The 27,621-nt window shown below is 45.3% G+C and overlaps 1 protein-coding gene across 1 annotated transcript in view; it reads left to right on the forward strand.

Annotated features, from left to right (window-relative positions):
- The first annotated feature begins 875 nt into the window (after positions 1-875).
- PRMT7 (protein arginine methyltransferase 7) overlaps positions 876-27,621 on the forward strand; it is a 37,327-nt gene continuing 10,581 nt past the window's right edge. The window contains exons 1-14 of the mRNA XM_056862518.1: positions 876-1,036; positions 2,167-2,203; positions 5,158-5,307; positions 6,755-6,863; positions 7,313-7,425; positions 8,256-8,497; positions 9,685-9,865; positions 11,008-11,135; positions 14,996-15,134; positions 16,517-16,600; positions 18,466-18,513; positions 21,587-21,676; positions 22,479-22,640; positions 26,873-26,947. Coding sequence (XP_056718496.1) covers positions 942-1,036; positions 2,167-2,203; positions 5,158-5,307; positions 6,755-6,863; positions 7,313-7,425; positions 8,256-8,497; positions 9,685-9,865; positions 11,008-11,135; positions 14,996-15,134; positions 16,517-16,600; positions 18,466-18,513; positions 21,587-21,676; positions 22,479-22,640; positions 26,873-26,947 — 1,653 coding nt within the window. The 5' untranslated portion in view covers positions 876-941. The remainder of the gene's footprint in view (positions 1,037-2,166; positions 2,204-5,157; positions 5,308-6,754; positions 6,864-7,312; positions 7,426-8,255; positions 8,498-9,684; positions 9,866-11,007; positions 11,136-14,995; positions 15,135-16,516; positions 16,601-18,465; positions 18,514-21,586; positions 21,677-22,478; positions 22,641-26,872; positions 26,948-27,621) is intronic.

Raw genomic sequence — 27,621 nt, forward strand, 5'->3', positions numbered from 1 at the left:
GTTGCCTCCTTCCTTTCCCCTCTGCCAAATAATTCCCAATTCTTCCTCTCTTCTGGCACGTCAAAGAAAGTGTTCCAAGGATCTCCCCTTATGTTCATAAAATATATTTAACAAATCCAGACACCACTGAAGCGAAATAGCAAGCTGTTTGACTGTAGGAAGCAGCTTCAGTTCAGCTCTGGACACTTTAGCTTGTCTGTATAGTAGTGGCTGATACCCAGTGTGCACATTGGTTCAGTTTCACTGAATGCCCCTGGCAAAATGGTACCAGCCATCTCTACACGTATGCTGGCATGTGTTTGGAGCACACACATGGGTGCTACTCTATAAAGTAGGCTACTTTGGCTGTGATAGCTTTTCTAGGGCAAAGGCATTCCAGACAGTTCTGTTGGCATTAGAGAGTTAGCATGTTATTTCTGAATGGTAACTTACCAAGGTGGGAGATATAATAAAGTCCCTTTATTACTCTTGTGGGGAGGGTAAAATTGAAACAGTCTCCCACGTTTTAATCAACTGTCCTCTGTATGCTAGAAGTCGTTTTCAATTAATAGACCCAATCTTCGGGGACAAAGAATGGCTACCTGTAAGCATTAAGGCCTCCATCCTTATGAACTCTCAGGATCCACTAATAATTGATGTGGTGGCAAGATTTTTACTGAGGGCAATTAAAGTGCATGAAAGCTTGTGCAACTCATGAGGTAATTTTAGGGCTGTGAAGTGAGTAACTTCTAATGTATCTAAACCTGTTTTAGTGTCAATTTTAGGGAGATTATTCTAAATTGTTTTTATCATGTTTATATAGATGTTGTATAACTAATGCCAAAAAAGGCTTCGTATTCGTAACTTACCAAGGAGTTCCTTTGCTCATAGTTGTTCCTGAGCCCCAAATTGGAGAGCACCTAAATAAAAGCTTTCATCGCAGCAGCAAAGACGAAACAATAATGAAAGTTTTCTGTGGAAGAGCCAATCCAACCACGGGAGCCGTGGAGTGGCTGGAAGAAGATGAAAACTACGACTATCATCAGGAAATTGCAAGGTATGGGAAATGCTTCTTTCATTATGTGAAGTCTAATAGCAACATGGTGAAAATGAATCATGGTAACAAGTGAACAAAAGTAGTTGGGATAGTTTATTTGCATGAAAGTTAGTTCCTTATCAAAGAGGAGCTAATAGTCCCACTGTTACTGCTGATAAACATCCTAGAAAGTCCTTTATTTCAACTACTGTTGGGCTCATCTGTGAGATGCACTATTTTTCTTTATTCTTCAATATGGAAGAAAAAAGTATGTGCCTGATTGCCTGTGCAACTATCAACATCTGGTTTCTTTTGTGGATTATATTTTTGATCTTGCCCAACCCAGTTGCTTCCTAACTCACCAAGGCATGTCAGCATTCTGTTCTCTTTTACAATTTCTGTCCCACTGCCAGCATGGCGCATGGCTATCTGGGCATGAATTTGGTGCTTTGTTGCGGTTTGTAAACTAACCTCACCCAGGGAGCACTTTACGTTCTCAGAAGAAGGAAGCACATGACCCAGAAAACCAGGAATAGCAGATGAATCAGGAATGCCACCGGCATGAGCCCTCAGCAAGTGACCCACTTTTTAAATTTTACTCCTGACCCATGGATAGAAATGCTTGTACCTTGGAACTTTTCAAGAACTGGCAGCTGATCAGTGTATAGAATTTGTTTTCTGTAGGACCATGCTGCCATTGTCACTGGAGAATGAAAGCTTGTAGAGCAATAGCAGCCAGGTTTTCGAAAGGGATGGTGACTCTTCATCTGTTCACAGCAGAGCAGAAGAGCCTCTCGCCTTTTCAGTTGAACGTGTAAATCCTCATCTAATATAGGGTTGCCAACTTCCAGTTGGTGGCTGAAGATTTCCTGCTATTACAACTGATCTCCAGGCGACAGAGATCAGTTCCTCTGGAGAAAATGGCCGCTTTGAAAGGTGGACTTTATGATATTATACCACATTGAAGTTGTTCCCCTCCACAAACCCCACCCTCGTCAGGCTCCACCCCCAAAATCTCCAGGTGTTTCCCAACCCGGATCTGACAACCCTAATCTAATATATGCTTTTAGCACTTCCTGATGCCAGTCATCTTTGCTAGTTTTCTTAGTCTGAACTGTGTTTTTTTTTTAAATACAAAACTTTGTTTACAGGTCATGTTATGCAGACATGCTGAATGACAAAGACAGAGTGAGTAATTTTTAAAAATATATGTATATTCTGCATTTTGACCATGTGTATATTGACTCATTAGAGAACTAGTGTGGTGCAGTGGCTAGAGTGTCAGGCTAGGACCTGGGAGACTCCAGGTTTGAATGCCCACTCTGCCAGTGGAAGCTGGCTGGGTGACCTTCGGCTGGTCAGTCACTCTCAGTCTAACCTATCTCACAGGGTTGTTGTGAGGAGAACAATGTAAGCTTTGGGTCCCCATTGGGGAGAAAGGCATAGTATGAATAAAGCAAATGAATTAGCTCCTGTCCTGTGATTGCCTCAGATTCTGCCCCCACTTTTAGCATTGCCACCTTCAGGGATTTTCTTCCTTTCCCTGTGCCGGGTTGCAGATGGAATGAGAGGACTACAGTTCTTGCAAGGAAACCAAACTGAAGCATTTACTTTAGTTGTTGATGAGCAAGTGAAGAGCTTTCCAAATGTAATCTTTTAAAGTCTGGAGGGCATTGCCACTTTGTGAAGAATGTCTGAGACGAATTTTGTCCAGTTTGATCATGTCAGCTATTTTCACTTTTTTCGGGGCGGGGTGGTGGTATCCTTGCAAATAGAATAAAGTCCCCCCTCAGTTGTATATATAGCCGCTGTTAAGTGCCATGGTGTCGGAAAGAGACGAATTCAGTTAGCGTGTTAAAAGTGCAAATGTGCTTTTAAGAAGATGTCTTAACACAACACATGAGCAAGTCATCAAAAATATAGAAAATAAATCTTTTCAAGATGTTTGTCAAATCAGCTTATCCATCAAATTTTGGAAAAGTTTTGGATACCAAACTGTTGTAGGACATTTCCCACAGTCTACCCACTTTTACCCCTACTTCGAAGGGGCTCAGGACAACAGTATACGCCATTCTTCTCTCTTCCACTTTATCCTCATAGCAATCTTGTGAGGTAGCCTAGTCTACTCAACCTTTACAGAATTTTGAAACACAGCAAAAAGTATTAGAAATAGTATATTAAACTGTGCAGAAGGAGGTATTACACAAGTAGAAGACAGTGGGGTGGGAGCAGGATAACTCATACCACAATACAGATAATGCACACTATATGCAGAGGTCTAGGCCACAGTCCCATTCTTTGTAAAAAAAAACACCTTCCTGAACCATTCCATTGTGATATAGCTCTATTACCTTCATGACTTAATAGTTTTATTTGCATTTAGCCATAGGCCATTACAAGCATGCCAACTATTACCTTCATAGAAAAGCCCTCCTGAACAATTCTGTGCTACAATTAAGTGCAGCCCCCTTTTTAGTCTAGCCAAATGTTTTTAACCCATTAACCTAACCAATGGATTGATTAAATTTTGCTGCCCTGATATTTTAAAATTTAAATGATGTTACAAGAATACAGTATAGCCTTAGATGGGCCAAGTGTAGATGTCTTTGAAAACGTATTTGGTTGATAGTTGATTTGGTTTTTGGACCTGCATGCTATCTGGTAACGGTTAAGGTGTGCTGGCGAGTTCTCTGAGAACGATGTTCCATCTGTCTATTAAGAGTTTTTGGGACAGTCATGGAACTCACCTTCATCTTTCTTTTGCTACAGAATTCCTGTTTAGAAGGCAAGACTAAATATTCTTCGGAGTAGCACTGGGTGACATTCAGAAGCATCTGAAATAAACAATTTCAAATTTCAATCTTGCCAAGCCTGAACAATGTTTTTAATATCTCGGCAGTTCTGAGAAACTCTTAGCTTTTTGTAATTTTCGTTTGAAATTCACTTTTCAAGAAGGTGACATTTTTAGACAGTGGGGGGAGAGAGTCATAAAGCAGTACCCAGAGGGAACTGTGTCTATCTGTTTCCAGCTTTAAAAGCAGCTAATCTCCAAATGTTTCTCTTTGACAAGAGATGTGTATGTATTGGCAAGAAGAAAGATGAAAAATCCTCAGTAGCTTTCCTGGGCAAAAAAACTGTGTTTTAACACAACAGGAGACCCTTCCATTCCCCAGAAGCTTTTACTGCTGCATCTGCCAGTACTGGACAGTTTACAACTTCTGTTTGGAAAGAAAGATTTACAGCCCATTCCTGAAATAGAGGGGGATTAAACAGTTCCCGGAGGCGGCGCAGCTGTGATGCCTCTACAGAGGCTTGCTGCTAGTGCATCAAGCCAAAAAAGAATTTGAAAGCACTTTTCTGAAAGAAAAAAAAACACCTGTGAAACTCCCCATAGAGTGCCAGTGGGGCTACGGCACAATTTTGCAGGCGTAACTGAACGCCTGCGAAATGCCGCGTTCCCAGCTCTGCCTCCAGGATCACCCCCCTGGACGCCGGCGTGGGGGGAGACGCCGGAACACTGCCACCAGGAGGCAGTGCGGGTGCCCGAGCCCCGCACTGTTGTCGGTGTCCAGGGAGGCTGGTGTAAATTGCCCTACACTGGTGTCTGTGCCAGTTTGCATGGCGCAAGTGGCACAGATGCTGGCAAAGGGGTCACGCCGGCTCCTATGCGGCTCTGCCCCCCCCCCCCCCAGGAATGGGCTGCCCGAAAGCATTTTTCAACAGATTTTATTGGGGGGGAGTGGAGGAAACAGAAATATCGGCGAAGCTTGAAGGGTTTGGGGTTGAATCAGTTTTACAGTTCTTATTGCAAGGTATTTAGGGTTTGGTTTTTTTTACCATTACCTTTTCAGACTTTTTCTCAGGAAAGCATGGGAAGGGTGTTTTTGTTTACAAACATTCTAATGAGCATCTGTTCTGCAGATGTGTTTTCCCAGAATGGTATATTATTAAAAAACAAGGAAAATATTTATATCGCCCCTTAGACTGCAGTCAGTCTTAATCTAATCATTCCTTGAAAAGAGAGCCTGTTTTGATCCTCAAGTGCAGCATGCCTTCAGGGTCAGGCCTACAGCATGTCTGTCCAGCAGCCGAAACAAAGGAGGCTCGTGTGGAAATTAACCGAGGTCTGTCTGTCTCGACAGAACGCAAAGTACTTCCAAGGTATTTGTGCTGCTGTGGGCAGAGTGAAATTAAGAGGTGAGAGAGCAGTCGTCCTGGACATCGGCACGGGCACAGGGCTCTTGTCCATGATGGCGGTGACAGCGGGGGCCGATTTCTGCTATTCTGTCGAGGTAAGCGTCATCCCTTCCCTAAGGGCATTGCAGCGGTGTGCAAGATGCTTATCAATCCACATTCAACCTCTGCAGCAGCTGGAAAGAAGGGTGCCTTCAAAAGGGAACGGTCCACCTTAGAACTGAAGCGGTGCAGTCCGTTCTGTGACTTCAGAACTTGGTCTGCAGTATTCGTAGACCTGGCTTCAGTGTAGGTATTCTGTCAGAAAGATGGACTGGATCCAGAGAAAATTTCTGTTGATGAGCCTGGCTTCGGCTGGGGAAGGCAGGGTAGAGGATTGACAAAATAAATAATAGTAAGTGAAAGGAAGGGGGTGATTTTTTTCTGACATCCCCCCCCCACACCGGTACTGTTTCTCAGGGATCCCTTGCCCCCAAAGATCAGCATTTCGGAAGGCATTTTGAGCTGCAGCAGGAGATGGGGGAGCCGCATTGATGGACGTCCTTTTGGTGGAAACTTTGTGCACTGCCCAGCCCTCATTCTTCACTTCTAACGTAGATCTTAGTTTTTGCATGGGATTCATATCAAACCTTTGGCCGACGAGAGCAGCTTTCTTGCCCATTAGCGGTCTGTAGCCATCTGGGGTGTTTCTCCGCCTTTCGTTTGCCATGTATATTTTGGCAGGAGCCGAGGTGTTTCTGACAGCTTTGGCTGTGGAAGCAGTCTTGTGCTGCCAGGCTTCGTGTTTTCATTAGGTACCAAACTGAATATGCCCAGAAGGTCTCTATCTCACTGGGGCAGTCTTGTCCATGTTTTTGAGTTTGCAAAGTTCCATTTCTCAAGTTCTTTTTCTAAAAAGGAAACTCTTCCTGTTGAGTTAGATACTTAATTTTATTAGATACAATATTTTATTCTTGCAGTTCATGCCAAAGCTAGTTCCATCCGAGGACTTTTCAGTATGTTTTTTGGGGGGTTGGTTCTGGCCCCATACTGTTTTGGTTTATCCCCTAATTTCTGCACACATTTTTGTGCCTTTAGTTTTCTCTTTGTTTTGACCTCCCCATGTTTGTTTTGTTTGTTTTGTCCCCGCCAATATTTTCAAGTTCTTTTCAAGCTCATTTTTGTTTGTTTGTTTTGCCCCCCCTTTCATTTTTTCAAGCACTTGTACCCCATTGTTTTTTTGGAAGCCGATCTTGAGTTAGCTTTTTTGTAGCGCGTACTGTTCCTATTGGTTTTCTTTGTCCTGCCCACTCCCACCCACCTCCCACCCACTTTTCAATTATTGGACTGTTGTCATTGTTAAACCACTCCCTCCCCCCCAAGAGAGTAATTAAAAAAAAAACAGCCCTAGAATAGCAATGTAATGCTGTAGTGTTGAAATGGTAGCTTAAGCAGGTTCTCTGAATTCCTAGCTTTCATTAAAAAAAAAAGGTAAGTCTCTAGTTAGTGACACATTTTTGAACAGCTGCACGCGCATAATAGAAACTCTCACATGTTGTCATTTAGGTTTTCAAGCCAATGGCTAATGCAGCTGTGAAGATTGTGGAGAAAAATGGCTTGAGTGACAAGATAAAGATAATCAACAAGCATTCCACTGAAGTCACAGTTGGGCCTGGTGAGAGTCACGTGAGCTGCTCCTTTATGTTGCATGGGGGGCACCATGGTGTAGTGGTTAGAGGTTGGCATCTGGGAGACCCAGGTTCAAATCCCCACTCTGCGGTGGAAGCTGGCAGGGTGACCTTGGGCCCGTCATTTTCTCTCAGTCTGATCTATATCACAGGGTTGTTTAGAGGATAATATCAAGGTGGGGAGTGATGTTGTAAGCTGCTTTTGGTCCGTGATGGGAAGAAAAGTGGGGTATAAATATATAAATAAGATAAACTAAAAGAGTGAATGCTGCATAAAGAGTGGGTGTGGTGCAGGAGAGGAGTTCCCTCTCCTTGTAAATTAGGGTGGGTGGGTTCACTCATTGCTTATCTGTTTAAGAGCTCCATCTAGAGCTGTTGCAGGCTTGTTATGAAATCAGTTGGACCGTTCCCATTAGTATTGTGTTATGCTTTCTAGATGGAGATATGCAGTGCCGTGCAAATATCCTGATAACAGAGCTCTTTGATACTGAACTGATTGGTGAAGGGGCTTTGCCCTCTTATGAGCATGCTCACAGATACCTTGTACAGGTAAGGGACGAGCTACAGTTGGAGCGATCACATCACTTGTGTTATGGGATGGTGTTGACTGCTGTCCTGTAGTAGAAATTCTAACTGATTTTAATAAATCATTTTCCTAACATCGAGACATTTTGTTACCATTTGCCAATATTTTTGTTCTGCTCTCACTTCATGGGCTTGCATCGCTCCTCTAGAGTTTGTGGTGAGCCATGGTCCTTCCCAGGAGCCTGGAGCTGGGTCATTCCAGCATTGTGCTGTGTTTCCGCAAAGCCTTCAAAGGACGGTGGGGACAATCCACCATCCTTCTCCCCAGTACAAACCTTGGGACCAGGACTCCCAGGATCCCAGTGGTCTGCAAATTTTGACTGGCTGCCAAGGCCTAGCAGTAATTTGTGGTTTCCTGCATGTCGTGTTTGAAACTGACTTCAGGATTTATGGTTGACCTTTCGTGTATAGATCTATATAGATTTGTAGATGGCTTTAAAAAGCAGTTAATTCTGAAAAGGTTGTTGAACTCTGAACTGGGACCAACACGAAACAGGAATCTTGTTTCACTTTAAAGACTAGCAGAATTTATTCCAGCATAAACTGTCATGAGCCAGGGTGTGAAGTAGATGGGGAATTTCTCGGTTTACAGATGGGGAAACGGAGAGACGGAAGGGACAATTTCAGCCAAGACCAGGCCTCTTAGCTAGTTCCTAAACCATGGTTTTAGTAGTAGCCCATACTTTGTGTGTTTAAAATGATATTTCCCAACTTGCTTTTCTCAAAAATGTTGTGAAACAAACCTTGTTCAGTTCCTTTGCATTTTAAAATTGTTGCTTTGTTTAAATGTTTAGGAGGGATGTGAGGCAGTGCCCCACAGGGCAACGGTATATGCTCAGCTGGTGGAGTCTGAAAGAATGTGGTCCTGGAACAAGCTGTTTCCCATTCGCATCCAAACTGAGGACGGCGAAAAGGCCATTGTTTCCTCACCTGAAATGGAAGACTGCCCCGGCGCTCCTTCCGTCTACGATATCCAGCTGAATCAGGTGCCCTTCAATGACTTCACTGCTCTCAGCGACGTTGTTACAATGTTCAGGTGAGTGCTGGATTTAGTCCTTTCTTTTATAGCTCACTTTTTCATCCCGGGGGGAGACCCAAAGTGGCTTACAATGTCGTTCTCCCCTGCTTCCATTTTATCCTTGCAAAAACTACCACGTGAGCTATAGGTTAGGTGGCGGGGATACGAACCCAAGGTCACCCAGTGAGCTTCATCATGGCTGAATGGGAATTCGAACCAAGACCTCCCAGATCCCCGTCTGACACTCTGAATTTCAGTTATATTTGGAAATTGAGTATGGTATATGGTTTATAACTTTAAAAAGTGTCTGAAAGAGAGTCTCTAAAAGAAGAGGTAGCCTGTAAGGTACCACAAGCATAAGACTTTCTATTATAGTTGGTTGGTTTTTGCCGCTACAGATTAACAGATTTACTGTAGTTTAATTAAATATGCTTGTCTTTTAGGGGGCAGCAGACTTTTTGATGCCCAGGAACGACCCTCACACACACACACACCAGGTTGGCCTTTCCCTTCTGGGAAAGCCCTGCCAGCGTGGCTGCACTGACGGCGGGGGCCGGTGGTGCCCGGACGCCAGCGTGTTTGCCCCCACACTGGCGTAGGTGCCACCTTATCCCGTGATAAGGTGACACCTACACTGGCGCGGGGTCATGCCGGCTCCTAAGGAGCTTCGTCCCCCCTTCAGGAATGGGCTCTTAATGTATTATATTTGCTATTTTTATATCCTCTGTGTATCAGTTTTTTATGTAAATATATTTGGTATCGTATATCTTATTGAGCTGGTCTCTGACTGTAACAAACCATTCATTCATTTATTCATTGTGTGATGCACTGTCTGTGTCCCCATTGAAGTGTTTCCATTGAAAGGATGCCAGTGTGGTGTAGTGGTTAGAATGTCAGACAAGGATCTGAGATCCAGATTCTGCCGTGGAAGCTCACTGGGTGACCTTGTGCCCGTCCGTCTCTCTGCCTCTCTTTATCCCTCTCCCTAACCTACCCCAAAGGTTGGTTGTTGTGGGAGGTAAAATTGAAGAGGGGAGAATGATGTTGTAAACAGCCTTGGGTCCCCATTGGGGAGAAAAGTGAATGAATGAAAAGAAAGTGGATTTTTTTTGAGCTGGTTTCTTGAAAAACTCTTAGTGCTTTTTAACGTTGGGTAAAGAGAGTCTCTCTAAAATGAACTGATTGCAATTTGTTATTTCCCACAGTGTAGATTTCAGCAAGCGAGTAAGCCGAGCCCCCGCCTACTTCACAGTGCAGCTGGAACCTATCAGGTCCGGCCAAGCCCAAGTGGTCCTGTCCTGGTGGGACATGGACATGGACCCCGAAGGGTCAGTCAAGTGCACGATGGCCCCGTACTGGGTGCAAGAGACTTCTGAGGATCTCCCGGTAAAGTGCTGAGCCTTTTAGAAATTCTGCTTTTCCTCGCATAACACTTTAATGCTAAGAGATTAAAACCTGTATGTGGAATGGCTCTCCAGTCGACTACCTCTCTTTAAAGGCGTCATACTTATGTGGCGAGGCCCAGTTTAAACATGCTGGTGGAGACACATAAAAGAAAGTTGAAGCACGCAAGGATCAGTGTGGCCAGCATCTCATTTAAATTTGGCCTGCCGGCATCTCCGCATGCATCTGCACATGTAGCGGTTGCTTGCCAAAGCCACATGGGGGCTGCACTGATGTTGTCATGCTGCTTGCATGGTGCAGTGTTTAGGAATTTCTTATTAGGATCTGGGAGACCCAGGTTCGAATCCCCACTCTGCCATGGAAGCTCGCTGGGTGATCTTGGGCTAGTCACTCTCTCTTAGCACGACCTCACAGGTTGCTCTTGTGCGGACAAAATGGAGGAGGGGAGAATGGTGTTATAAGCTGGTTTGGGTGTCCTCTGGGGAGAAACAAAGGGCATAAATAAACTAATGAAAAATGGATGCATGTTCAGAGGCCAGCAATCCAATATAAAGAAGACACTAACTTCATGTCCCTTGAAAATGTTCTGCCATCTGTTCTGAAAATTAAGAAGAGGCATTGCTGTCTGAAGTTTTCAGAATGCAGGTTTAGGAATCCTTGCAGTAAATACCCTGCTTTCCACTGCTGTCAGGTTGGATCCAGCAGTGAATTTCTGCTGACGAAAGGAGGGGGAAGTTTTTACCCATTCCCCCTGCACCGCCCCGCCTTGTATTGCAACCCCCCAGGGCCTCCCTTGCTGTTCTGGAGGATTCCTCAAGAGTGCTATTTCAGGCAGCATTTTGGTTTGCAGCAGGAGGCGTGAACCTCCTTGCGCAAATTACCAATGGCTTCAACTCATTGTCCTCACCTAGCACAACCTTCGCACTGCAAGCCCCTTAATTGGCACAGTGTGCAGCAAACCCCTCCCCCTCTCTGCTCTGAAACGGAACATGTGCATTTCGTTGCTGCCCTTTCATGCGCTCCTTTTCTCCTGCTGCATCACTAAAAGCTCCAACTGCTATTTTGCTCTCGTTCTTTTTGAATTTACTGAGTGTTTTTTTCCTTGTTTTAATCCCCCCCCCCAGTGGAGAGATCACTGGATGCAGTGCGTCTATTTCCTTCCAAAGGAGGAGCCTGTTCTGCAGGGTCAGAGTGTGAACCTAACTGCCTTTCGCGACGATTACTCAGTGTGGTATAAGCTTCAAGAAGTCCGGTAAATTGAGAGGGGCCAGGTGCTAAGCAAGATGCGTTGTGCTAGGGAGGCTTGTTTTCTGAATGAATGTCATTTTAGGACGATGTCACTCCGGCCTGATTGACACATGCAAATCAGATGGTCAGGTGAGCTGTGGACTGCACTGTGTCAGATTTCAGGGGATCGCATTTTGGAATGTCCTTTATATTTAAAAGTTCTCTGTACGCAAAGAGAGGAAATAAACCTCCCCCCCCCCCCGCTTCCTGCTTTAATTCAAAGGAGCATTCAGATCTGGGAATCCACCATCTATTGGGTGCAGTCCATTTTGCCATCTCATTCTCTTGCATGTGTGAAACAGGCCTAAGTCTTGGGCAGTTCCTTGGAAATTCTAAGCACCCTGCAATGGATGAATGTGTACATATGTGTATTTTACATCTTGATCGTATGTAGGTACAAACATGAAATAGGCTGCCTGAACAACTATACTTCAGTTACAATAATAGCAGTTCTCAATGGCAGTGAAATAAAGAGGGGCTCTGCAGCCTAACCCAACAAAATAGTATAACATGATCTGTAGGACTGGCCTGTGATGCTCATTTTTGGTTTGTAAGAATATTTATTTATTTAGTGTATTTAATCCTGCTTTCCTCCCCAATAAGGACTCACCAGAAATACACTTATGACCATCTTTATATAAAAACAATATAAAAAACAGAAGACCCAAAATCAAACAAGACCGCCTAGTCTGCTGTCTGCCAGGTTAATCCCTCTGGCCCAGGCCATGGGCTGTGAGCCATGGGACATGAGCCCTTTGGCTTTTGCCCTTCGGCCCATTCCCCCCCCCACCCCCGCCTCTAAATACCTGCAGCAGGAATCATCTCACCAACATTAATAAAATCCAAAGCAATGACAGCATGGAACATCTTTGCCCATTTTCCAAAAAGAGTCACTTGGAGCATTAGGATTCTTATAAGGGAGGGCGTGAAAAAGTAAGTTGTTGGTTAAAACCCTAACAGCAAGTAGAGCACTGAACAGACATCTGCCTGAAGACCTAGTCAAGATTTTACTACCTATCTGGCTGTGCAGGACTCTGTCAGTACTTGGGCATCCCTTACACCTCTCTCTTGCTTCACAGAAAGGCCTGCCCATTGGCTTTGACAACCACGGCTTCTTCTTTCTTCCATTCCAAAGCAAATAGAAAAACCCATTAGCTGTCTCAGCAGCTGGGCGAGGACTCCTGTGAGCTCATCCCACATTGCGTGGTGTGGTTAAGAGCAGTGGTTTGGAGCGGTGGAGTCTGATCTGGAGAACCGGGTTTGATTCCCCGCTCCTCCACATGAGTGGCGGAGGCTAATCTGGTGAACTGGATTTGTTTCCCCACTCCTACACACGAAGCCAGCTGGGTGACCTTGAGCAAGTCACATTCTCTCAGCTTCACCTACCTCACGGGGTGTCTGTTGTGGGGAGGGGAAGGGAAGGTGATTGTAAGCCGGTTTGAGTCTCCCTTAAGTGGTAGAGGAAGTCGGCATATAAAAACCAACTCTTTTTCTTCTGTAAATAGTTAAAAAGCCTGCCACTCTATTTGCACAGTCTCTTAAAAGTAGGGTGCTCCGTCGAGTCGCAGCTGGTTCATGATGACCCCATGAAATGCCACCTCATGGGGCTTTCAAGGCAGTTAGATGAGCAGAGGCGGCTTCCTGTGGCCTCCCTCTGCATAGCAGCCCCCATCTTCCTCTGTGGTCTCCCAGTGTGATGTAGTGGTTTGGAGCAGTGGTAGAGAAAGTCGGCATATAACCAACTCTTCTTTGTCTTCTTCTTGGTGGTCTCATCCAACCTTAGCTTTTGGGATCTGATGAGATAGGGCTGTACCGTGCTGCCTTCCCTCTGGCCACACTGAGGCTTAAATACCTACCAACAGAAGCAGGCCCCAATCTCCTGCCAGCTGCAGAGATGTTCCCAAGATTCCCCTCTGCGGTTGGACGCACCCACGGAAGTCCATCTCCTACACAACTGCTGTCGCTTCCTACAGGCGCTTGAATGTGGCAGGGGGGAGCGAGAGGCGTTTTCAGACTTTGTGCCAAAAGCTTAACAGGCTATTTTTAAAGCGGATGAGTAACCTCGCTTGCATAAGCAAAGAGCTCCAGTTCCTCTGTAAACAGGGCCCCATGAGGACATATTGCTGCTCCCGAGTAGCAGTTCTGCCTCAAACCCCTGCAGGCCAGCAGCCCCCGCTAGCCTGGAGTTTCGGAGGCAACCCGACTAGCCCTTTGTTGTTCTTCTCGTCTGGGGGGACAGCTGTGAACCTTCTATTTCTTTTGCTCTTTCCTTTGTTTTTAGAAGCCTGGGGGATGCGGGTAGTGCAGGGGATGAATGGTCTGCCCTGACCTTTTGGCCCTGCTGTTTCACCGACGGGGTTGTTTTCAAGTCCTGGCATTAAAACGAACCGGCTGCATCCACCCCGCTGCGCCTCTCTTCTCTGCCTCGGCATGGAAGGTGCTTCTTCCTTAGTAGAGCAGGAGCAATTGAAAGAGAACTGTTCGATCAACTTGTTGAATTGGAAAGATATGCCCCAGTCGTAGATGTACTTCTGCAGCTGCCTTCTACTGAGTCAGACTCTTGGTCTGTCAAGATCAGCATTGTCTGCTCTGATCGGCAGTGGCTCTCTGTGGTGTCAGGCAGATCGGCAGCTCTTTCTTCAATCCTGAGCTGCTTGCAAAAACTGGATTTTAGAAGTACTACAATAAGAACACGTGGCTTGTGGTTCCACAAGCTCAACCCCAGCGGCCCCCTACCCTACCCTATAAAAAGCATTATTCAAAATAGGGGTTTGCATGACTCACTAAAGAAGATAATAACAATAAGATTTCAAAACAGTAACAATTGCACATCTATTCAAAATCAAATTAAAACTTTTTAGTTGAAATTTATTCAACAGAACTGATGGACTTGATCCAGTGGTACCAGCTCTTCAAGGAAAAAAATTGATAGGTTCCACCAAATTTGCCAGCATGGTGCCATAGCTCGATTGTAAATTAGTGAACAACACAGTTGAAGGGGCCCACCTCTAGCGCCCCCCCTGCTGCCCCCTTGCCTCTTAGGTAATCCCACTGCCCCCCAGGGGGTGGTACTGCCCACTTTGGGAGCCGCTGCTGTAGAGTATGTTCCCCTTTATACCTAGGTGTAAATCTGCCACTATCTCTTCCGTATTTTGCCTTCCTGACAGTCCCACGATAACAGACGTCTGTTCACATTGGGTAGGTTAGATGCATTCCATCAGGGGAGCTAACAGATCTTTTAAATAGAGCTCTATACTGTGAACGAGTACATCAATGTGGTTCTGGCCAAATAGGTACTCTTCATTATTCTTTATTTAGTTGGGCCCTGCTCAACTAGGCTAGAAACAAATGGATAAAACCTTTTATCCAGGACCCTGTGTGTAAATTGGATAATCTGGGGGTCCTTTTAGCAGGGGTGGAATTTAATACCACATTGGCAGTTGCCAAGTTTCTTTCCCAGTCAATTAAAATTAAAAAAATATTAAATCTTTTATTGGTTACCCAGATATCTATTTATATACAAATATAAAAACACAGTTCCTTTTCTTTAGTTTGAATCTCAGTGTGACACTGTTCAAGGCCGAATTGGCTACAAGAGCAGTATCATTAAAGTAAGGTATCAGGCAGAGGCTTTCGTATCACCTTTTAACTGGCGGTGCCAGGAATTGAACCTGCGACCTTCCGTGCACCAAGCAGATGCTCTATTGCTAAGCCTCGAGGAATCTAGGAATGAATCTAACATTAGTCCCCCTATTTGGAATGCATAAGGTGAGGTATGTTTGGAAAGTACAGCACCGAACGGGCTTTGCGTCCCCTTGTTTGTAGAAGCCAAGAGGCCGAAGCCGAGGTCCGCATCGAGAGTCCTGTGTGTCGGTGCCAGGCCCACCTGCTGTGGAACAGGCCGCGGTTTGGAGAGCTGAACGATCAGACCCGGACAGCCCAGTACGTCCAAGCTCTGAAGGAGGTGAGTGGTGTTTCTTGCATTCATCGTGGCGTCCTTCTGGCTCGTTCTCGGGATGCCAGTGTTTTGCATCGCTGAAGTGTCTGTGCCTGCTTGTCAAGTTCACCAGGAAAATTGACAGCCTGTGGTTTGGCAGAGGGGAGCTGAGCGTTATTATTCCTCTGGACCCAGAGAGGGTTGTCAAATGTGGTTCAATAAGCTACCTTCAGCAACAAGACTGGCTATTAGCCTTCCACCTCAATGTACCATGATCGTTTCATCTAGCAACGTGATAGACGTACATCCATTGTGTTTATGAATTCCTGATAGACAAAGCTTCTGCGAAATGGGATTTGCACCGGGTTCCCATCTCGGGGATTACAATCTTGACCACGAAGATACCGTGCTCTAACCTGACTCTCAGTGCATGAGACTGGGCGCTTTCTTATCACCCTCAAGCTCGGGCAGACGTGTTCACCCGAAGCGTCTGGAAGTTTATCTTGTGTCCTGTTAATTCTCAGAACTTTGAACTTCACTTCGTATATTTTCTCGGGACTTTCTATTGACACCATACCTTTGTTCTGGAATGTTTGATTTTGCCTGTTATGTTGAATAATCACCAATTAGCTATCAGTGCTGTCCTTTGTTTTTCACCTTCAGCAGCAAAGCTCTTCTAGGAGATGCCTCTATGCAACGCAAATGGAAAGGGGGAAAAAACCAACCCTGATTTTATTACATTTATTACCAAGGCAGCCAAAATTGGCGAAGCCCTGTCTGAGTCTGCCTGGTGTAAAGAGGCCTGTAGTTTGTGACTTGTATCCGCTGGAGGATTTCCATGGAAGGGAGGGGGCTTGTTTTTGTAGATCTCCCACCACCACTTCAAAACTCTCCCCTGTCACGCTATTCCTGGAGTGGGGTCCCTGGTCCCTTAGAAACACAACATTTTGGGCTGCTGTGGGGAGGGGGAAAGTGAGGAAATCATGCTTCTGGACAGAAATCACCAGTGGATCCAAGACATGGTTGCTGGAATATAAGATCCTGTGTTTTGACTGATTCAAAGTTGAACACATGAAGCTGCCTTATACTGAATCAGACCCTTGGCCCATTAAAGTCAGTATTGTCTACTCAGACCGTCAGCAGCTCTCCAGGGTCTCAGGCAGAGGTCTTTCACATCACCTACTTGCCTGGTCCCTTTAACTGGAGATGCTGGAAATTTAAATATATGCAAAAATTCCAAAACATTCCAATATATAGAAAGATCAGAAATGCGGACCACTTTGGGTCTCCAGCAGTCCAGATAAGGGATACTCTGTCTGTACAAGCAAATGCAGCAGTCCTTCACTAAGGAACTTCTGCATCTGGGAATCGGGGATGTGCTGACGGTATTTGCCTTTTCTCTTTTGAAGGTTCTGAAGCCAAACAGCATTTGCCTGAGCATCAGTGACGGCAGCCTCCTTCCCATCCTGGCTTGCTACCTTGGAGCGGAACAGGTGTGAGACACCCCCCCCTCAGTTTCCCAAGCTAGAAATGCTTGTTTCTTTTAATAGATGCTGACACTCTTTTTCTCTTTTTTGTGTTTTTGTTGCATGGAGGTCCGTTTGGTTTCAGTGCTTTTCTTTAAGAACTGTCAGTTGTGTGTGACATTTTCCATCTCCCGCAACACTCCTGCTTCCTTAAAGGACCCCAGCCATCCTCTCCTGCTGTCCCTGACCCCTAGAACTCTCCCAGAATAGCTGTGTGAGGCTACATTGCTCTTTTCTTTCAATATCCTCTTTGTGAATCCCGCATTCCCCCCCCCCCCCATGAAGCCTTTGAATTAAACCCTTGAATATATGAAGCTGCATTATACTGAATCAGACCCTTGGTCCATCAAAGTCAGTAATGTCTACTCAGACCGGAAGCGGCTCTCCAGGGTCTCAGGCTGAGGTCTTTCACATCACCTACCTGCCTAGTCCCTTTAACTGGAGATGATGGGGATTGAACCTGGGGCCTTCTGCATGCCAAGCAGACGCTCTGCCATTGAGCTACAGACCCTCCCCTGAAAGAGAACCCTTGGCCCTCATTCCCCAACTGAAATGGACCTTAAGTATTGATAACAGTGTATTGCTTACATTCATCTCTCACCTGTCTTGCTTCTCCCGTCTCACATCCTCCCTTTGTTGTTTCCCTTAACTGCCAAAAAGCAGCTTGTTAGTTCTTGAGAGGGGAGACCTATTGCTCTGTAAAGTCAGTGTTCAAATTATTGGGAGGAAGGTAGGAGGGGCCCTTAATGAAATCCACAAGCCTTGCCCCTCAATTTGAGCCCAAACCTTTCCTTGTTAGCCAAACCCCAGTCTCTGTTCCTTAAAGGATGCTGTACAAATGTAGCATCTGTTCCAATAAGTAAGGACCTCGAAGAGTCATGCATTGTCTTGGTTTTGGCTGTAAGTTGACATTCAGAAGCCTTGCTTTTAGAACAGGAGGTCTTTGGTATGTTTTAGAAGCTGCCCTGAAAGAGAATAAGGTCTGCTTGGATTTGTTGGGGGTGGAACACCGCTCTTTCTGCAAGCCAAAGGTGCAGATATGCTTGTAAAAGTAGGAAGGATAATGAGGTCATTGTGAGCCATGTTGATGAGGGCGTATGTGCTAGGGTAAGGAAAGGGCACCTAGAGAATCTTCTGTCATCTTCAGTTCAAACTGTACCAAGACCTGATTCCTCGCTTAACTGCAAAGAAGTGAGAGAACAGATGCTTTGTTTTCACAAGCGTTATTTTTGGGTTCCTGGTGCCAAAACTGAACACACAAAATTTGCAGCAATAATCCCCCTTCCCCTTAATTCATTCTGTGGGGTCTGGAAACGGAAATACTGCCCCCCCCCCATTGTCCTGGGCTTTACCCATTAGAGACACCCCCCCCCCCCACATGCTTACATCTCAGAAAGAGTATCTGGATATATAAGCCGGATGAGGCAGGGTGGCACAGATGCCCAGAGTAAAGGAAAGCAATGGCTATTCGCCATGGTTAGTAAAGGGAGCTTCCATATTCAGAGACAGAATATCTCTGAGTGTCAGTGCTAGATGGCAACATCAGGGGAAGGCCTCGGCATCTATGCCTAATTTGTTGGCTTTCTGGGGGCAACTGGAAGGCTGTTCTGCAAAATAGGATGCTGGACTAGATGGACCACTGGCCTGATCCAGCAGGGCCCTTCTAGTGTAATGCTGTCTGTGCTAGACAACTCCCAAGGAGCCTCCTGAGAGAGCTACCCATGTGATGTTCAGTTCCTTGAGGGAACAAGTAAACCTCTCCAGTTTCCTCAAAAATGTCCCAGCTCCAAATTTCAGAATAATCGAGTCAGCCTGTCCTGTCCTTCTTCTAGGTGTTTACGCTGGAGAGTTCCGCAGTCTCCCATTCGCTCATGAAGAAAGTGAGTAATTCACCCTGTTTTGAATGATTGTGTATATGCACACAATAACTTCTTATGGTCACTGTAATGAAGGGGTGCCATTGCAGATGAATTCCAGTTGAATCTCTGCACCTTTTTTTCCCTGGCTTGGAAAATGCAGTTTACAGGTGTTGTGTGTATGAAACGATCTTGCCTTTTACACACTGAGCTAATCTAATGGTTTTGTTGCTTGTAATCTGTGTGTGTGTTGTGTGTGTTAAGTTCCGTCAAGTCGCGTCCGACTCATGGCGACCCTATGAATGAAAGTCCTCCAAAATGTCCTATCTTTGACAGTCTTGCTCAGGTCTTGCAAATTGAGGGCAGTGGCTTCCTTTATTAAATCAATCCATCTCTTGTTGGGTCTTCGTCTTTTCCTGCTGCCCTCAACTTTTCCTAGCATGACTGTCTTTTGCCTTCTCATAATGTGACCAAAATACCATAGCCTCAGTTTAGTCATTTTAGCTTCTCGGGTCAGTTCAGGCTTGATTTGATCTATAACCTACTGTTTTGTTTTTTTGGCAATCCACGGTATCCGTAACACTCTCCTCCAACACCACATTTCAAAGGAGTCTACTTTCTTCCTGTCAGCTTTCTTCATTGTCCAGCTTTCACACCCATACATAGTAATAGGAATACGATGGCATGAATTAAGCTAATCTTGGTGGCCAGTGACACATCCTTACACTTCAGAATCTTTTCTAGCTCCTTCATGGCTGCCCTTCCCAGTCTCAATCTCCTTCTGATTTCTTGGCTGCAGTCTCCCTTTTGGTCGATGATGGAGCCAAGGAATTATCTGTACTGAAGATAATCTTATCCTGAGCCAAACCGTTGGGTGTTCCAGTCATGTACAACTGCTATGAAGACTGAATGGGTCTTTATGTGAACTGTAGACGTGTGGGATATCATTTGGAAGGGTAAAACGTAATAAAAGGTGATACAGCGATGGAAGCCGACCATACTGGGTTGGATCAAGACAGTTTTCTCATTCAAATCCCATCTGATTCTGCTCATTCATACAGCTCTCAACTCGCATGACTTTTGTTTATGCAGGTCCCATAATCCCCAGCGTAGCCTTTTTTGGTTATCCAAGGAGAATGAATGAATGAATGGATTATTTATTTATTACTGTCAAAGACCAGCACAAAGATATATACAGTATTGGCAGTAATTACATAAAAACCTGTACATAGATGGTATAAAGATAGCAAGTATAATTCATTAAATCAATACCGAACTGCGGTTGACTCTAGCAGCTGCCCAAAATCTGGCAACTCTGTCCAATTCAATTCATTACTGTCATTGACCATCAAAGTAGATATACAAAGGGATTAACATTGATTAAAAAGATAAAATTATCCAAGGCTCATAGGCCGAGAAAAGCAAAGAAGTGTACAATGATCTACCAGAGGTGTTTTGGAGGATAGGAATAATAAAAGCGTATAAAAAAATATTTTTAAACAGATCGTCATAGAAAGGGCAATGCAGTAAAACGTTTCAGCTTCCCCACTTGCATAAAGACATATATGTCCCTGGTATGGCACACCATGATATCTCCCTTCCATAAGTGCTGAGGGAAGAACCAAGGTAAAAGCTCTCCTATATTTCAGGCCAAGGTAAAAGCTTTCCTATATTTGAGAATTAGTAAATTAGCCAGATATTTAAATGGCACAAGCTTCCTGTCCCTGAAAAAAACGTTATTTTGTGGCAAGATTCTTTTTAGCTTTAGTCTCTTTTCCTCTGCTTAAGCTTTAATCCCCTCAAGTGCCAGGAGGGTTCATGAAACAAAATTTCCTTAGGGTAAGCAGAGAGCAGTGTGGTTATTGGGGTCTAGGGTTGCCAGCTCCAGGTTGGGAAATACCTGGAGATTTTGGGGGTGGAGCCTGAGGAGGTCAGGGTTTGGAGAGGCGAGTGACTTCAGTGCCATAGAATCCAATTGCTAAAGCAGCCATTTTCTCCAGAAGAACTGATTTCTGTCGCCTGTAATAGCAGGAGATCTCCAGTCATGACCTGGAGGTTGGCAACCCTATTGGGGTCCCAAGCAGACTGGTAGGAGGGAAACTGTGAGAACCTTTATCACAGAGCCCTTTAAGTGGGAACACATGGACTGTTGTGGAAATTGTTATACAGGACTTAAGTGGGGGGAATGAAAGGAGAATGACTCCAGGGTGTTAATTAACAAAACTTTGCAAGAAGCTGCTTCTGAAAAAAAATGGGGATACATTGGACTGCCAAAAAAACAAATCAGGGGGTTATAGATCAAATCAAGCCCGAACTGATCCTAGAAGCTAAAATGACTAAACTGAGGCTATTATATTTTGGTCACATCATGAGATGACAAGAGTCACTGGAAAAGACAGTCATGCTAGGAAAAGTTGAGGGCAGCAGGAAAAGACGAAGACCCAACAAGAGATGGACTGACTCAATCAAGGAAGCCACAGCCCTCAATTTGAAAGATCTGAGCAAGGCTGTCAAAGATAGGACATTTTGGAGGACTTTCATTCATAGGGTCGCCATGAGTCGGAAGCGACTTGACAGCACTTAACACATACACACACAGCACTCTCAGAGCTTTTACAGAAATAATAATAATTTTAATTCACATTAAAATGTAAAGGCTAGTTCAGCACTGGCTTCCTTAAAGTCACCTGAAGAATAAGAAGTCTTTAAGACAGTTTTGGAAGGAAGGTGCGAGGAGGCCAGAGAAGTGTGTACTCTATACTTGTCCACTTCATGGCTGATCAGGCAACAAGCAGATGTAGCAGTCCATGCAGACAAGATTCTAGAAGATCGGGGAGACCTGGGTTTGAACTCCTGCCTGGGCTGTGAAGCGAAGCTCTGCCTTGGCCTCACCTACTTCACAGATCTGATGTGAAATTAAAAAAAAACTGGCATAACCCCATCCATATACCACCACCTTGAGCTCCTGGGAGGAAGGATGGGATAGAAATGTGAGGAACTGAATGGGTGCATCTATTTACCTTTAATCGTTGCAGTCCTTTAGCGCACTGTTGCATGCTTAAAACCTCACTGAAACTTTACTCTTTCCCCTCCTAAGATTTTTAATGCCAACCACCTACAGGATCAAATTAAAATCATAGAGAAACATCCGGAACTGATTATCTCTTCTGATCTGGGGGACAAAAAGGTAAGCGGATTTGTTTTTGCTTCTAATTTTAAAAACAAAACGTAAGAACATAAAGGCCATGCTGGATCAGACGAAGGCCCATCAAGTCCAGCAGTCCGTTCACACAGTGGTCAACCAGGTGCCTCTAGGAAGCCCACAAGCAAGACGACTGCAGCAGCAATGTCCTGCCTGTGTTCCACAGCACCTAATATAATAGGCATGCTCCTCTGGTCCTGGAGAGAGTAGGTATGCATCATGACTAGTCTCCATTTTTACTAGTAGCCATGAATACCCCTCTCCTTCATAAACATGGCCACTCCAAGTTGGCAGCCATCACCACATCCTGGGGCAGGGAGTCCAACAATTTAACTATGCGTTGTGTGAAGAAATACCTCCTTTTATCTGTTTTGAATCTCTCACCCTCCATCTTCAGGAGGAAACAAAGAAAACAAAGCCCCACAGCCGCGAGTCCCTGGAAGACTTGCAGCCTTTCTCTTGCCGTCCAGTGGGTCGAATCCTGTGGGTCTGTTCTGCTAGTGGAGGAGGTTTCCACTGGTGGACAGAACCTTCTCTTCGCTCCCTGGGAAAGGCATCACTTGCTGTACAGTCCCTTCATCGGATGGGCATAATGCTCAGCCGTGTTCAGGATTCCACCGGGTTAATTATTTGTACACTTTCTGCTGCACAAATGAGAAGCGGAGTCACTTGCCTAGTGGATGCGAATAATAAGGCCCCGATCGAGGAGTCCAAGCAAGCCCCCTGCCAGACTCTCTCTGTCTTTTATATGTTGATTCCTTTTTTCCCCTTCTCTTTTGCCTCGAAGGTGTCGTTGTTAATCGGAGAGCCCTTTTTCTCCACGAGCTTGCTGCCATGGCACAATTTATATTTCTGGTACGCCCGGTCTGCAGTGGCAAGCCATCTCGCGAGCGACGTCACCATCCTCCCCCAGTCCGCTTCGCTACATATGATGATCGTGGAGTTCAAGGTAACGAAACTGGTGTTGTTTTTAAATCTGCATTTAAAATGGGGAGTGTTCAGACACTCCCCATTTCAATGCGCAGGTTGTTTGCATGGTGTTCACCCCCGACTACTTCAGGGCTTTGTTTTCATTATGCAAGTCTTTTCCAACCTTTAGAAGTCACATAACTCTAAGGTTGCCAGGTCCCTCTTTGCCACCAGCGGGAGGTTTTTGGGGCGGAGCCTGAGGAGGGTGGGGTCTGGGGAGGGGAGGGGCTTCAATGCCATAGAGTCCAATTGCCGAAGCGGCCATTTCCTCCAGGTGAACTTATCTCTATCAGCCGGAGATCAGTTGTACTAGCAGGAGATCTCCAGCCAGTACCTGGAGGTTGGCAACCCTACTTTGCTCTCTCACCATGTTTTCTCTGCTTTCTGGATGCCGCCAGAAACAGCATCCAGAAAATGCGGGGAGTGAGCAAAGTGACTTCTAAAGGTCGTAAAAAACGTGCGTAATGAAAACGAAGCCCCGAAGTAGTCGGGGTGGTGGTTAAGAGCAGTGGTTTGGAGTGGTGGATTCTGATCTGGAGAACCAGGTTTAATTCCCCACTCCTCCACATGAGCAGCAGAGGCTAATCGGGTGAACTGGATTTGTTGCCCCACTCCTACACACAAAGCCAGCTGAGTGACCTTGGGCAAGTTATAGCTCTGTTAGAGCTCTCTCAGCCCCACCTACCTCACAAGATGTCTTGTTGTGGGGAGGGGAATGGAAGGTGATTGTAAGCTGGTTTGATTCTTCCTTAATTGGTAGAGAAAGTCAGCATATAAAAAACAACTCCTCTTCTTCTTCTGATTGCCACGGAAACAACCCGTGCATAAAAAGCCACACTGTGAGTTTAAAATTCTTACGGTGAAACTGTACGGAGAATATTCCGACACTGTGAGTTTGACTTTACAATAAACTAGAGTTGCCTGCAAGAAAAATAACAGCCTGGGGGGCTGGGGGGTTTAGATCAAGGAGAAATGGGTGCAGGATGAAAAACCTCCCACTTCTCCTCCACTGCTGCTTCCCTGGCCCAATTTGCCCCCAGCCTCGGGAACCAGCGGTGTGGCTCCTCCCCCTGTCCTGCCACTCCACTGAGCAAGGCTTATTCATTTATTTATTAAAATATGACCCACCTTTCCTTTTGGCTCAAGTTTGACACCTTCCTCCAGCCTTAAGGATCCTTCCTCCAAGTTAAGCGGCTGTTCCATTCCATTGAAGGAAGAGCCACTTAAGCAGGAGGAAGGCTACTTAGAGGATGGTTGGATCTACCCTGGTATATTCCAGGATAGGTGGTGTTATTCTGAACTGGCTAGCTCCAATCAAAATTCAAGCTGCCAAATTTCACACCAGTTTCAGTTTCTAAGACGTCTGTTTTCTGTTGCCCCAGGTCGGACCAAAACCAGCGGGTTGAAATTAAAGCAAAAGAGTTTCCATCTAGACATTAGGTAGAATTTTCTAACAGTTAGAGCGGTTCCTCAGTGGAACAGGCTTCCTCGGGAGGTGGTAAGTGCTCCTTCCCTGGAGGTTTTAAGCAGAGGCTAGATGGCCAACTGTCAGCAATGCTGATTCTGTGACCTTAGGCCAGGGGTGTCAAACATAAGGCCCGCGGGCCGGATCCGGCCCCTTGAGAGCTCTTACCTGGCCCACGAGCCAGCAGAGGCAGCCACCCCCTCCCATTCTCAAGATGGGCTGTCAAGGCATGGCCCGGCCCGACCAAGTGACATTGATGTCATATCCAGCCCTTATAACAATTGAATCTGACACCTCAACATTAGGCTGTTCATGAGAGGAAGGGCATCTTGTCCATTTTCTGGGCATGGAGTAGGGGTCACTGGGGGTGCATGTGGGAGGTAGTTGTGATTTTCCTGCATTGTGCAGGGGGTTGGACTAGATGACCCTGGTGGTCCCTTCCAACTCTATGATTTTGTGATTCAAGGGCAGCACCACTTGGAGCGTGTTTCAGTAGCTTGTAGCAGATTGATAAAACAGTCCAAAGCAGGATAAGATTGGGCTGGAAAATGCAAAAAGAAGAATAAAATTAGAATTCCTTATCGGAGCTCTGGCTGGATGCGGCCATCAAGCTGGTAACGAAAATATTAAAATGGGAAAAGGGTCCAAAGAAAGGGAGAAAGGGGGAAGAGGGAGAAAAGGGGGGAAAGTAGAAGTAAAATAAAGCAAGGTTAAAAACTCTGAATGTGAAATGAGCCTTGAGCATCTATAATCTCACACTCAGAAACGGCGCCAATAAAACAGCAAAACAAAGACAAAAGCTTAAATAAATAAGATAAATGCTTCAATAAACTTAAAACAGGCAGTGGAAGATAAAAAGAGACAAATAGGAGCCCTAGTTAAAAGCCAATTATGCGCTAAAACAAGGAAAAATAAAACCAGTTAACCGAGCACGTCCTTGGGCATCCTGCAGTATCACGCCAGAAGTATCACGCCAGAAGTATCACGCCGGAAGGGCTGTTGCTATCACAGTAGGCTATATCGTGTGTTTCAGTAGTTAAGCCACGAAATGACAGTGCCTTCGGTGTGTGTAGTTAGATCAGCTCCATTTGAAAAGAAGGACAATTTCTGTGCCTGATAGAATTTTGAAGTGGGGGAGGGAACCCCACTATGTACCGGATCTCACTACCTAGCTCTTGCGGTGGGTAGGTGACTTCTGAACCCCTCTCATGATCTAAAGGCTCTGAGTCAAGATGCTTGAATCCTGTTGGCACAACTGGAACGGGATCTACCTTCATCACTCCGGCTAGCCAGAAGGTTCAGCTGTTAAGAAATGGCTGCTCATATTCCAGGCAAATTGCATTGATTATCTGCAGAAAGATTATGGCTGCAGCCCTTGAGCTTCTTTGCTCAGCTTCCAAAAAAGCCCTATGGCCCGCGCAGGTTTTGCTGTTCCTTGATCTTCCGTAGGAATGCTTGCACGCTGTGTCATCTACAAATAGTTCTCTTTTCCCCCAATTTTTTTTAAATTAAAGTAAAAAGTAGTACACATACATACCCATACATACCAAGTCTTTCAGAGGAAACATATATTTAGAGCCATTCATAATGCTTCAAATATCAGCTTAATGTTCTTACTACTTTTTATCATTACTGCCTATATACTCTTGATTTTTACTTTATCAATATTTTAACTCAATTTAAAATTAATCAAGCTACTGCTTACAGACATCTGCTTTGTACTACCCCTCCTTCTCTATAAACTTCTAATATTAGTTTTCTAATTATCTAACACCCTATAACCTTAATGTGATTACACATAGTCAGTATATGGTTTCCATTTTATCCGAAACTCCTCCTCAGGTCTTCTGTTCACTAAATGTGTCAACGTTGCCAATCACTGCAAACTCTGCCATTTTCTCTCTCCACTTTTCAATCTCAGGGAACTCTTCTTGTTTCCAGCTTGATGCCAGAAATAGGTCTCTTTTTTTTTTTTAACATGCAGAATGTTTATTGCAGTTTAATATACCTGGCAAAGGAGAGGATTTTCCACCTGCTTCTTTGCAGTCTGTGCTTTCAACCTGCCAGCTCGCATTCAAAGCTTTTTTTCTAATATCGCTCTGTGTTAGGCAACTGACACTCCTACAAGCGCGGCTAATAAGTGTTCCAGGAATCAAAAAAATCTGCCACACTAGTTTTTTTTTTTTAAGCAAAGTGTTCTTGGCATGTTGCTTTGGCAGAAAGGCCTAATTCTGAAATAGGGCTCTCACTTTTTTTTTAAGGCATGAAATTAGTCATGACAAAAGCTAGGAGGACGCGAGGAACTGTTGGAGCAGGGGAGATAAACGGTTTGGAAATTCTCCCATTCCGGTTCTCTCGTTCCAAGATTCTAGAAGTTCCCAAGCACAAGCAAGGGCAGTTTCTCCCCTCAACAGTTCCCCCTCCCTTTATCTGACTCTCATCTGCCCTTAACCTTCCAAGCCTCCTGAAGCATGCTCTGTTCTCCAGCCCATTTTTCTGTGAGAGAGGTAGGTGGAGGGTGGGAATTTGCAAAGTCATATTTTCTTGCATATCTGTGAGGTCCCACAAGTTATGTAGAAATCCCTGTCTTGGTTTTGACTGCCTTGGATCTGCTGGTTTGATGATCAGCTCATGGCCACCCAGTTTCCCATCAGATAGAGCAACTCTTCTAATAGCTCTGATCAAACTTGTTTGCATTAATTTTGAAATGCTGAAGGGGGAGATTAACTTGGCTTCTTCTTCCCTAGGACTTGTGGAGAATACGCAGCCCATGTGGTACCTGTGAGGGGTTTGATGTTCAAATTATGGATGAGATGATCAAGGTAGGGAATGCCAGCTAAAATGTAGCTTTTGTTTTGGGTGAAAGCTCACATGAATGCTAATTGGTGCATACGCAGCAAGGTGAGAGCCAGCGTGGTGTAGTGGTTAAGAGTGGCGGACTCTAATCTGGAGAACCAGGTTCGATTCCCCACTCCTCCACACGAAGCCTGCTGGGTGACCTTGGGCCAGTCACAGTTCTCTCAGAACCCTCTCAGCCCACGCGGAGGCAGGCAATGGCAAACCACCATCTCTTGCCTTGAAAACCTACAGGGTCACCGTAAGTCAGCTGTGACTTGACAGCGCGCGCACACACACACACACAGCAAAAAGGGCCAGTATCTTTAGGCTGAGGGTTAGATTCTTGGAGCCCCTTCTAATTATTGCTTCTCTGCTTTACTCCACCCAAAGGACCTGGCTGGTTGGAACCAGCGGAGACCCCCACCTGTGGTGGCGGGGGGGGGGAGGTTTTCAGCCAGCTGAGGGATGCCAGCTCAGCCTTTGACCTGACCCACATTACTCCTTTGCAACAGCAGTGCAGCCATTCCTCTAGTTGCATGGCACCCCTCCCAATATCAGATGAGAGTGTGTCCTCAGAACTGCTGCAGAATCTTGGGATGCATCTTGTCTTTTCAAGGGGCACATCTGCTTGGACAGAAGCGGGGCCTCGTGCATAGTA

This window comes from Euleptes europaea, chromosome 17 (assembly GCF_029931775.1).
Source record: "Euleptes europaea isolate rEulEur1 chromosome 17, rEulEur1.hap1, whole genome shotgun sequence".
NCBI lineage: Eukaryota > Metazoa > Chordata > Lepidosauria > Squamata > Sphaerodactylidae > Euleptes > Euleptes europaea.